This window comes from Notolepis coatsorum (genome assembly GCF_963971535.1).
Source record: "Notolepis coatsorum genome assembly, chromosome: 10".
Lineage (NCBI taxonomy): Eukaryota > Metazoa > Chordata > Actinopteri > Aulopiformes > Paralepididae > Notolepis > Notolepis coatsorum.
Genome location: NC_140174.1, coordinates 40,871,136 through 40,884,357, shown reverse-complemented (window position 1 = coordinate 40,884,357; position 13,222 = coordinate 40,871,136). Strand labels below are relative to the sequence as shown.

Here is a 13,222-nt window from a genome sequence, read left to right as displayed (position 1 = left end):
TACTATTAGTAAAAAAAAAAAAAAAAAAAGTATAATATTCTTTTTCATTTTTTTTGTATCATTCCATTTGGGCTGTGTGGGGTGCTTAATGTCTGAAGGAGTCGACTGAAGGCTTCTTGTCCTCTGCAAAAGCATGCAATTGGTCCACTGATGGATACATCTTGATATTTGTCTAGTCTAGTCAGTGTGTTCATTAGATGGGTGAAATCCTCTTTCAGTGCCTCTGTGCCTGTTTTCGTAGGCAGTTAGCCTCTGGTATGCGTGCCATTAGTGTTAGCCACGCTTCTAGGCCTCTTTTCTTTTGGAAAGAATATTTTTTTTAATATATATTAAATATTAAATTAAATATATTAATATATATATTAAAATTAAATAAATATTAATAAAATTAAATAAATAATATATATATATATTTTTGTATTCGACTAAGAGGTTGGCAGTCGACTACGGCTCCTTTCGACCGATTAGTCGACTAATAGGGGTCCCTTGACCTCTCACCTCAATATATCGAGTCTCCCCTTTACAGACATGCCCATGTTAAACTAATCCCATGCAGTTTTGAGTAATAACTGTGCAGCTCTTTGCATGCAGTACAAACATTTTATTCTAAAAAGAGTATTTGATTATTTCTGTATACTGGTTGGTTGTCCCTAAACAGTCTTGGAATTGCATACATTGTCAACGTGGTTTCATTGCTGGGTTAAGTACTTCTATTCTATTCACATAATATGCTTACTTCATATATCTACTCTATTCACACATATGCTTACCACTTGTATCTATTGCTATGTCCGCCCACTACAATCACGCGAGCTGTCTAACGCCTGTCCCGTCTCCCTGTGAGTTGCTGTCCTGGAGTGTTGACCGGAGTGTCGGACGTCCTGCGATGAAGGCCGGGAGGATGCGACCCTCTCTGCGTGCCCTCCTGTCTCCCTGCCTCCGGCAGTCTCGTAGTGGTGACCGGAGTGCTGGACGTCCCGCGATGATGTCGGGGAGGTTGCGACCCTCTCTGCGCCGCCCCCCCCCCCCATCTCCCTGTCTCCGGCTGTCTCGGAGCGATGACCGGAGTGTTGAACGTCCCGTGATTATGACGGGGAGGACGCGACCCTCTTTGCGTCGCCCCTGTGCCTCAAATAGATTCGCTATCAGCTCTATCTTTAATCTCTCAAAATGTTCAGTTGTTATCACTATCAGCTCTATCTTAAATTTTTCAAAATGTTCAGTTGCTATTGCATGCACTCATCTGTGTTTCACTACACACATGAGTGCATGCTTACCAACTGTTTTTACTGCAACACTACTATCACCGACATCTAAGAAGGGAGATCCCCCCTTGAATGGCCCTTCTAAGGTTTCTCTCCTCCACACTGCCTGTGGAGCATGTTTTCCCTATTGTTAGGTTTTAGTGAGTTTTTCCTTACCTTCGCGTGGGGTATGTCTGGGAGTGCTTGCATTCTATTATTTATTTGCATTTATTTTAAATTTGTTGGACCTTATGGTGTTCTTGTTTTGTTCTTGACTTATTGTGATGTTTCTTCTTGACTTGTTTAAAGAAGACGTGTCCGGCCCATGGGGACATTAACGTGTGTTGTCGGGCCTTACAAATACATTTGATTTGATTTGATTGGGTATGACTGGAAATCTGACACTCTTGTGGATCCAATGAGCCCAATTGTATTAATTCGCCGTCGGTTGTGTGATGATAGTAAAGGGTTAACCCTCTGTGTATTGTCGCAGTGAAAGGGTTAACCGTTTGGTAGTGCGGCAGTGAAAGGGTTAATGTGTGATGATGTTATTTATTATATAGCTACGGTTATGTCTCCATAGTAGCCATTTCATTGTAGTGACAGCATTGTTCTTCTTTTTTTATTATTATTATTATTATTATTATTATTATTATTATTATTATTATTATTATTATTATTATTATTATTATTATTTAATTTTTTATTTTATTTTTACTTGACCTCACTGTATACAATGACATATTGTGACCTCTAGGATAATCACAGCCTCATGAAACTTTACAAACACAAACTACAGTAGAGACCTATGCCATTCAGAGTAGGCCTATGTGTATAGCTTTCCTAATGTAGCGAATTCAGGGGGCAGACAGGAATCTGACCCTGGTTGCCCACACCACACACTTATCTAACCAATCAACCAAAGGGTCTGACCCATTAGCCAAGGGCTAGTGAGTTTGATTGATTGATTGAAAACTTTATTAACAGATTGCAGAATACAGTACGGCTCAATACACACAATTGTTAATGGGATGTAGACCAGAGAAAGACTTTTGTCTCGTTTACATCAGGGTCCCCCATTTTCAATTAATCGTAACATTTATGACATACAGATATACAGTACTGTTACATCCAGACATTTATGACGTACAAGATGAATGAATGAATGAATGAAAACTTTATTTAACAGATTGCAGAATGGGTACAATACAGTACGGCTCAATACATACAATTGTTAAGGGGATGCAGACCTGAGAAAGACGTTTGTCTTGTTTCCATCAGGGTCCCCCATTTTCAATTCATATAGACATTTATGACATACATAACATACATGACATTTATGGCATAGGGACATATAGGTATTTAGTACTGATACATTTGTGACATAGGCGGTATTCAAATATACAGTACTGTTACCCCTAGATCCTGACAGAGTATATACATATGATGGGGAGGGGACTGTACATTAGGAGGGGGTGGGTGGGTGGGAGGGGAATATACATACGGCGGGGAGGGAATATATACATGCGGTGGGGAGGAGACTGTCTATTAGGAGGTGGTGGGGGTTTTGGGCATTTACGGTGGCCAGTTTCGAATTGCAGCCTCCCGTAGGTGCTCTTTAAGGGCGGTTTTGAATGTGGGCAGGGATTCACATTCCTTTACAGCTTTGGGTAGGGCGTTCCACATTGTTGTGGCATAATTGCGAAACGTGTTTAGTCCCTTGTTTGAGCCGAATCTGGGTTTAACATGATTTGTTGAGCTTCCTCTGGTGTAGTGGTTGTGGTATTCACTGACCTTTGGGAAGTATTTTGACATGTACATGGGCACCCCGGTCGTATAGTGTATCTTGTAGACCAGGCCCATTGCAAGTTGCTGTACTCTGTCGTCTACTCTAAGCCATCCTAGGTTGGCAAAGTGGGCAGGGGTGAGGTGCTCCTGCCAGAGTCCTCAGGGTATTCTTGTTTACCAGAGAGGAGATCCGGTACAAGAATCTAGTTCGTTGGTTGACTTTTTTTATTACATTGGATGCCATTTTGTCACAGGAAAGATTTGCCTCTAGGATGGAACCCAGGTAGGTAATTTCGTCTTTCCTTGTGACAATATTGTCACCCACTGTAACTGAGAAGCCGTCGGTCTTGCTGAGTTTGTTATTTGAACCGAAGAGAATGGACTCTGTTTTGCCCATGTGTAATGATAGTTTGTTATCAGCGAGGGAAACTGATATACAAATATACAGTACTATTTAAGTTACAGAGTTTCTAAAAGAGAGTATATACATTTGAGGGGGAAGAAACTGTACATTGAGGAAACTGTACATTGAGGGGGGGGGGGGGGGGGGTTGGATGTTTACAGGGGCCAGTTTCGAATTGCAGCCTCCCGTAGGTGCTCTTTGAGAGCAGTTTTGAAGGTGGGTAGTGATTAATTTTTTTTTTTATGTCTTTGGGTAGGCGTTCCACGTTGATGTGGCATAATTGCTAAACGTGTTTAGTCCCTTGTTTGAGCCAAATCTGGGTTAAACATGATTTGTGGAACTCCCTCTGGTGTTGTGATCGTGGTATTCACTGACCTTTGGGAAGTACCTCAACATGTACATGGGTACCTTAGTGGTGTAATGTATCTTGTAGACCAGGCCCATTGCAAGTTGCTGTACTCTGTCATCTACTCTAAGCCATCCTAGGTTGTCAAAGTGGGCAGGGGTGAGGTGGGTTTTAGGAGTAAGGTCAAGCAGTAGTCTGACCAGTTTGTTTTGTGATGTTTGTAATCTTGTTTTTAGTGCCTTTGAGGTGCTTTGGTACCATGAGGTGCAAGCATAGTCGTAGTACCCTTGAATGAGTGCTCCTGCCAGAGTCTTCAGGGTATTCTTGTTTACCAGAGAGGAGATCCGGTATAAGAATCTTGTTCGTTGGTTGACTTTTTTGATTACATTGGATGCCATTTTGTCACAGGAAAGATTTGCCTCTAGGATGGAACCCAGGTATGTAATTTCATCTTTCCTTGTGACAATATTGTCATCCACTGTAACAGAGAAGCCGTTTGTCTTGCTGAGTTTGTTGATCTGAAGAGAGTTCAGAGCTGAGGGCTTTTTCAACCTGCAATTTGTTCTTGTCAGACTCAGAGACCAGCAGGGCTGAGTCGTCCGCGAACAGGAACAAGTTGCAGTCACAAGCTGATGACATGTCATTTCGCATGAATTAGGAACCATAACAGTCCTAGTATGCTTCCTTGTGGAACACCACAGCTCACTGTGAGGGGGGGTAGTGTACCGTTTACCTCCACCATCTGTTCTCTCCCCTATAGGATTGCATCCAGCTCACTGATAAACTATCAAAACCAATTGCTTTTAGCTTGTCAATCAGAATGGAGTGATTGACAGTGTCGAAAGCCTTTTGGAGGTCCAGCATGACCATGCCGCAGTATTTGCCTGCGTCCACCTCTTGTTTGATGTGGTCGTTCAAGGCATCTACTGGCATCCATGGTCTTACAGTATTACACACTAAAAATTAAAAAGGGCGCCTAACCAAAACACAATGTTTATTATAGATTTATGACTAGAAAAACTTGACAGATAGTGCTGAGCTGCATCATTATTTAACCTTCCGGTTCCCAGATTACCTTTCAGATTATGTAAACCACTTCTATGATTGATTGATTGATTGAAAACTTTATTAACAGATTGCAGAATGGGTACAGTACAGTACAGCTCAATACATACAATTGTTAAGGGGATGCAGACCAGAGAAAGACTTGCATCTTGTTTACATCAGGGTCCCCCATTTTCAATTCATCATTCAATTCATTCATGTGGCAACTACTGATCTGCTATCCCCCACTGGTGGATTTTTTTTTGTCCAATCAGTTGTGCAATAGTCACTTTTGGTGAGTTGTTTCTATACAATTCAGTTATATGACATTTAGGTATGACACAGGACTACACAAGCATTTTTAGTATCAACAGACTAAAGCAGGGAACCACAATATTTTGCATACGAATTATGCAGAATGTAATATCATAACTGTCTATTACTTTTCTTGCAATTGAGCCAATTTTCCTTGGGTAGGCTACGGTTTTGAGGTGTGTGTTAAACAGAATGTAGTATCAAAAACACATTCACAAAAAGTATGGGTTACTGAATGCTGAACTGCACTGTTATAATCACTAAGCCATTGTAAGACCGTACCTGTGTCCCTGTATCACTTGTCTCTGCTGCCCTTTGATTAAAAAACGTCCCTATGTCCATTTTCCTTTGGGGCATATTTCAGTTAGTCACAGTAAAAGTCACCTATACTAGTAAAAGTGAGATAATTGACAATATCAAAACATGCTAGGGCTGTACCGAATAGTTCGAAGCTTCGTTATAAGCTATAATGTTGACATTCGAATTCTAAATCAACATAAAAAATTGTAATAAAAAAAATAATATATATATATATTTTTTTTTACATTTTTTTGCCAAGGTATGCCATACCTTGCCATACCAGAACGACGCCCCTGCCCCCCCCCTCCCTAAAAATAAATTAATAAATGGGTCTATGGTGGGTCTCTACGGTTACTATAGCGCCTGGCTTTGTAAGTTGCCAACAGTTGTAGAATTCACGGAGGCAAAATGCGATTTAAAAAGATAACGCTTCCATGTCGTATGTGTGAGCAATTGTACAAATCCCACATAAGTGCTTTCAAGTCTGTCTCTTATGCGAGCTGAATAAAACATGTGTCCATAATTACGTCTGCGAGTTATCGTTGTCTGACATCTATTATTCAAATCCTATTTACAGTCAGAGGGCTGTGATGATGGATTTCGGGGCTTTAGGACCTGGAGGAATCCTTCAACGAAGCACATGGTCTCACTCATAAGACAACAGTCTCTTCGCCAGTAATTGCTCTGGAACCGATGTCTTTCTTGTCTGCGAATAATATATTGAATATTTTTTCTCCCACCAATGTCTTCATCCCTCGTATACGGACTCATTTCCGACAATGTTCTCACTTTTGCGCATGGAGAGTTTTCTTGAACATCACTGAATGGGAAAGTGTGTGGAGTTGGAATAGCCGTCTTGAAGATTCTTCTCCTCTCATTCTAGTTGATCAGATTTCAGGAAGTCATCATTTGGCTCTTGCACATCAGCTGTTCTGTAACTGTAACTATATCATGGCTGTGCTGCTGTCGTGAAACATTTGGGAGAGTCCGTCCGTCCATCCCTCGCCGGGCATCATGAGCAGCCGGCGCCGGAGTCAGAAGTTTGCCTTTCTGACGGCACTCCACGCATTATCAATCACGATCTGCGTCTGTGGAAACGCGCGCTCAAGATCCTTTGAAGGTAAGAGTTTGTTTCTTGATTTTTTTTGAAACTCTTGCTCACAAACAAAAAATAACGTCTATTGCACACACACACTAAAAGTGTACTCGATCCGTTGCGTTATTGTGAGTGATCACCAGCTGTCTAAGCTTGCACAGGACTTTAAATGTGAAGAAGGCACTTTTGTATGCAATTATATCTGTCGAGTGTACCTGTTATGCATTCTATTATATTGTGATTGACAGACATAGACAACCCATTTTCCATATATTTTTATTTTCTATTCTATTCTATTCTATTCTATTCTATTCTATTCTATTCTATTCTATTCTATTCATGATTGACAATGACATAGGCTGCATAACCCATTCATATATATTTTCCTTTGCCCCCCCCCCTATGTGTTCCATCAGATAATATGATGTCATTACTTCATAACCAGCCCCACAGACCTACAGTAAAAACACATGCTTGAACGAAGCAACGTGTATAATATATTCCAATGTGAAGAGGATTCTCACATCCATTCCTCTCCCATAGCACTATAAATGATAGAACATGCTGGATTAGCATTGCGATCACTCTGGTCCTCTTCAGTACAGCACTTGTGCCCCAGAGGAGGAGGAGGAGGAGGAGGAGGAGGAGGAGGAGGAGGAGGAGGAGGAGGAGGAGGGGATGCTCTGATATTTGACGACATTTAAAGAAGCTTTCTTATAAGTGGCAGCACTGAAGCCATTTTTACCAGTGTGTCAATGTAATCTCTTAAACCACATTAACCGTCTGTAGTGTGGTAGTGAAAGGGTTAGTGTGGTAGTGAACGGGTTAACCCTATGTCGTGTGGCAGTGAACGGGTTAACACTTCTGTAGTGTCGCAGTGAAAGAGTTAACACTTCTGTAGTGTGGTAGTGAACGGGTTAACCCTATGTCCTGTGGCAGTGAACGGGTTAACACTTCTGTAGTGTCGCAGTGAAAGAGTTAACACTTCTGTAGTGTGGTAGTGAAAGGGTTAACCCTATGTCGTGTGGCAGTGAAAGGGTTAGCCTTCTGTATTGTCGCAGTGAAATGGTTAACACTTCTGTAGTGTGGTAGTGAACGGGTTAACCCTATGTCGTGTGGCAGTGAAAGGGTTAACACTTCTGTAGTGTCACAGTGAAAGGGTTAACACTTCTGTAGTGTGGTGGTGAAAGGGTTAATGACCGTCGCAACCTTTCGTTATGCAGTCACACGCCGACGCAGACGAGTCGGAGACTCAGGTTTACATTGTCACCATGCTTGATAGACCATTGGTGTAAGTCAGGTATGTGTTTGTAGCCTCATCGTGTAGCTCCGCCTCCTCACAGGCACCACACAAGACCTGCTGCTGCATGCGCTGCACCTGTGTTGGTGAGACTCCAGGTACACATCCAGGTCGACACAACAGCCTCTCGGCATGAGACGGAAATCAGGGCAAATGTTCAGATGTGTTGACATGGTGTGTGTGTGTGTGTGTGTGTGTGTGTGTGTGTGTGTGTGTGTGTGTGCGTGTGCGTGTGCGTGTGCGCGTGTGTGCACACCTGTGTACAGTGTATGCGTGTGAATGCCTGCCTGTTTATGTGTGTGCGTGCATGCATCTGTGCATGCGTATGTGAGGTATGTGTGTATCCATGCATGAGTACATGCATGTGTGTGTGTGTGCATGCCTGTGTACAGTGTATGCGTGTGAATGCCTGCCTGCGTGCGTGCATGCATCTGTGCATGTGTATGTGTACTGTACGTGAGGTGTGTGCGCGTGTGTGTGCGTGCATCCATGCATGAGTATGTGCGTGTGTGTGTGACATGAGATTACCACTCTGTGAGCCTGTGAGAAAGCCCCCGCCCCCCGGAACAGAGCAGACGTTTGTTGTTTGTGTAAAAGTGCCCCAAGGTGAAGCAGCACAGCAAGGGTGCCTCAGTCATATGTCACTGTGGTGAGTTTGGAAAGCGGCGCAGGGGCAGGCGGTATCGCACGTGTCTGTGTGTACAGATACCTTCACGTCCAAACACACACCGGCCTGCCTGTCACTATCCGTACTGTATGGTCCTGGGGATTCATTAAAAGCACGGGCGGATGTGTCAGAAAGAGGGGATTGAAGACTTGACGATGATGTAATTTATTCAACATCATCAGATCATCTCATGATTCAAAGATGGCCTTGGTGTATCCCTACCCTGGGTTCACATACATCACCGTCGAGTCCATTGTTCTGTGTTGGGGGCGGGGGGGGGGGGGGGGGGGGGGTGTAGCTCTGGCTGGCAGGAAGCGTTTACCTGGCTGGGGGGTCATCTGGAATGATTGAGAGAGATGCCCTTGAGGGGAGCGCTGTGAACAGGTGCTTATAAACAATCAAACGGAGCAGGGCTAAATTTAAAGCGGGCTGAGGTAGCCGAATGCTGTGAGAGCCAGCATGTCGCCTGACTTCACGTAAAAAGCAAAAGGAGTGGAAGTCATTAGTGTTCCCTTTTTACAAGCCTCAACTCTGTTCCCAGACTGTCTGGTTATTTTGTTTTTATCTCTAGTGCCGATTCGCTGTCAGGGAATCAAGGTTTGCATGCATTTTTAATCAAGCTCTCTTGTCGATTTCCGTGTCCCGTCTCTCTCTCTCTCTTATGCATGGTTCCGTCCTTAGCCGGGGTTCACTTTGTGAATGATTTGCTCCAATGGCTGACACACTTAGTGTCAGGCTGTATTTACAACCCAGCTGTACTGCTTCAGCCAAACATGACTCTCCTTGCCCGGAGCGCCACAAGCAGCACGGCGTGATGCACGCTTAAACGAATGAAAGATGAGCTGAGGATATATTTCTGGACTCTTCTTCCAGCAGACAGTGTCCTCCTCCCCGAGAGAGATGGTATCTCCATCGCAGAACGTGACCTATCACTGGCTAGGGGCATTTAGGAGCTTCCGAAGAGCCTAATCTCTGGAGAGCTTCTCATGGTGAATGAATTCTTTCAGACAAGTCGTTAGGGTAAGTGAGAGTAGGCCGACTTGTTATTGGATACCAAGGCATATTAATAGACCAGTTTGAGAGCAGTTAGTTGTACGCGAGGAGGAACATAGCGTGGCCTGTATGGGTGCAGTCTGACACTACACGGTGCTGCACCGAGTTCTTTCTGCACTGCCTTGGACTCGTTTGACCCCCTTCCAAGAAGTTTTTACAGGCCTTCTCAGACCGAATGTTCTCATCAGACTTTCACACCCAGGCGGGTCAGAGTTCAGCTTCAACAGAGCCCTCCTCATCCCCCCTCCCTGCGGTCAGTAAGCAGTGTTGGCTGGCTCTACTATCTCCAGTCATTTCAGATCTGTCTGGCTTAGCTCACGTACCACCATATCACTGTTTCCCCCGTAGAAATTGTTCTTGGCATTGCTCGGGTCAGTCGCGCACGCCCCTTTCGCAATGCAGAGCGCACACAAAATGGATTTCATTCTACTGTTGCTTTAGCATCTCTGACAATGAAATAAGATTCTACGATATCACAGAATGAGATTTAAGTTGAAGATATTTATGTTCAAGAGATTCAAGATTCACGATTCAAGAGGTTTATTTATCACATACATACCAGGGCATACAGTGAAATGCGGTTGGCCATGCCCGCTACGATTGTGCAATAAAAGATTGTACTATTGTACAATAGTAAATAATAGTAAATAGTAATAAAATAAGTAGAATAGACATGATAAAATAGACATGTTAATAAATCCTGAGATAATTGCAATACAATGTTGAGCTACGACTTAAAGGCACTGGGTCCTATCGTACACTACTATACAATATACAGTTTTACTTCTATGTCCCTATGCTATACTTGCTATTACTAACTATACTATGCAATAATCACAACAAGTTATTTTCTTAAAGTGTCCTTTTTTCCCTTGTAGTTGTCTACAGTGGTATAGGCTGCTAACGTTCAGACGTTCGAAGACTTCTTTTCTTTACTTGGACAGAAGATTCGTTCTCTTTACTCACTCGAATGCTACAGCTATCAAAAGAAAGGAAAGATAATGTTAGTCCAATAAGAATGTCTGTGGTTTTCCTGTCAGTGTTCATTGTGCATTTGGAGCTTTTTAAGAAGACAAAAGACTAGAAAATACCAGAGCATGAAGGAATTGTCAAGCAATTACGTCCTCACCTGCCAACTGTCACATCAGTCCAACTTGCAACAACAAACCTCCTTGTCAAACGTGTTGTTGTGCGATGCGATTGTTTCGGTACTTAAAGGGGAACTACGCCCCAATTTAGTAATTCATACATGTTATTCCTAGGGTCTAGGACGGTCCAAAAACATTAGTGAAAGCAAACAGCTCTCCCTAATCCAAACAATAGAGCTCTAAAACTCAAATGTGTGATGTCATCAAGTATAAAGTCTGGAGCTGCTCCCATAGACAATGAATTGGGGAGAGGTGTTATAGGTGACACTGAGAGCAGAGCACCCAGAGGAACGTTCCGAGTTCATACAGTAGTAGGTATATTTTCTGTTTCAGGACTGAGACCACTGCTGTAGAATAAGGATTATTTGGGTCTAAAAACTAAAACAAACATTCTGCAGCTCTCCGTTCACTGTCAATGGAGCAGCTCCAGACTTCTATACCTCATCATCACAAGTTTGATTCTTACTTCTCTTGTTTCTGGCTTTATGAGAGAGTAGATCATGTTCACACATTTTGATTGATATTGATTGAAACTTACTCGGCCATGGAAACAACATATTTTAATTCTTAACTCTGGTGATGTTTCCTTTTAATTAATCCTAGTCTTCATGTCTGGTTGATCACAGAACATAAAAAAAAACCAAACATTTTCTTAATTAAAATGTGCACAGCCAACGCACATCTTTGGAATGCAGTCAGCGTGGCAACACAGAGTAAATCCAGTGTTGGCTGGATGGATGTCAGCCGCTCTGGGGGTGGAAAATGACAGCAGCACCACATGTTTAAGCTTCAACAGCTTATAAGAGAGTAACATTTATTTTGCTTTATGGTGGGTGGTGATTACCCGCTGATCTTAAAGCCCCAATCTGTGATTTTTGTTTTAAGCACATCGATGTGGGGTGTTATTACTCACATACCTGAAGCGTTTGATCGGCAGATGGAAGTCAAGCTTTTTGGAGCTTTCCTGACCCGGCAATATAGGTCACACGGCCACAAGATACAGTTAAAAACTCATATTTACCTGTTGCACATTGTTCGTTTCTGCATCAAGAGGTCAGCCAATCAGCTATAGACGTGAAAACATGTCTCCATTGCTATTTCTTGTTTTTGGGGGTTGGGCTGTGCATTTGTTGGTGTTAAGATCACCGACTGGGCCTTTAATGGCAGAGGAAACCAGAAAGAGAGAGAGAAAGTCTGCTAGACCTATAGCATCTGTTCCTTGGCTCATTTGAGCCACCCTCTACACACAGCACTCTGGGTGAAAGAGTAGAACGTAGAAAGAGTGGGTTCCTCTGTGGCTGGGGGGAAAGCATGTATCATTGAGCATTTTGTGGAAAGGGGAGCCCATTCCAAGTAAAGGGGAGCCCATTCCAAGTAAAGGGGAGCCCATTCCGAGTTACTGATTAACATTCTACATTGTAAGCACTGATGGGAACATTGGCCCGGCTTGAATAGATTCCATGTCCAGGGGTATTCTTGCTGCAGTTGACCCCCCCCCCCCCCCACACACACACACACACACACACACACACACACACACACACACACACACACACACACACACACACACACACACACACACACACACACACACACACACACACACACACACACACACACACACACACTGTGATGTGAAACACAGGAGAGTGTGCCTAGCCTCAGGTAATCCATCATCCAGCCTGGCATTGAGCATCCGCCCAGATTTCATCTCTACGCCCTGACAGAAATTGTAAAGCATCGGTAGTGATGTATTTTGGCTAACTAAGGCAGATCAGAGGGGACATGACAGGTAAACTCCCACATGGGTGGATTTCTCACAAATTGGCAAAACTTTTAGCTCTGCTGCTGCCAGTTGTGTCGTCTGCCCGCCCCCGTCTCGTCCGTGTTTTCCAGGAACAGACCTCCTGTGATGTATTTGTACGTGAGGAGGCAGAGGGACCAGCCGGGTCAGACAACAAGGCTCCACAGAGAGACCAGAGGCCTAAGGAGAGACCTTGACCACACCAGCACCCTTCCACCCTCCATGTGGTGGTCAGCTTGGCAAGCAGTCCCCTCTAAACATTTCAATCTGATGTTGCAGATTTATACATTTATTTGACCTTATTTCAGTCAGATGAACCCCTTTTTGTATTGGCTACAGTTTCACGAGTCACTGATAGGAGTCTACCATGGTTAGAAATCCTCAAATCCTATGGTTGGTTTGCACCATGAAAAGACGAGTGAGGACGTGGCCCCCACCACCAGCACAGCTGTGTACCGTACATACAGATATGGGGGCGAACGATGATGGCAGCCGCTGTCTGTCCCCCCCCCCCAACCCCCCATTTTCCCCCTCTTTCTAGTGGAGCTGGAGGTTTTCTTACTTTGAGCGTGTGCCAGACATGTGCTTCCCATGACGGAGAGCAGGCGCAGGGCCCTGTAAATGAAATCCTTCAATGGGACCATATTAACAGGCGTTCACACAGCACCGCTCCTGAAGCACTCAGACTCTGACCTTTTGTTTGGGGACCAGGTG

General features: G+C 43.6%; 1 protein-coding gene across 1 annotated transcript in view; it reads left to right on the top strand.

The window, feature by feature from the left end:
- The first annotated feature begins 6,376 nt into the window (after window positions 1-6,376).
- Window positions 6,377-13,222, top strand: part of adam12a (ADAM metallopeptidase domain 12a) — a 201,614-nt gene continuing 194,768 nt past the window's right edge. The window contains exon 1 of the mRNA XM_084322845.1: window positions 6,377-6,560. Coding sequence (XP_084178971.1) covers window positions 6,455-6,560 — 106 coding nt within the window. The 5' untranslated portion in view covers window positions 6,377-6,454. The remainder of the gene's footprint in view (window positions 6,561-13,222) is intronic.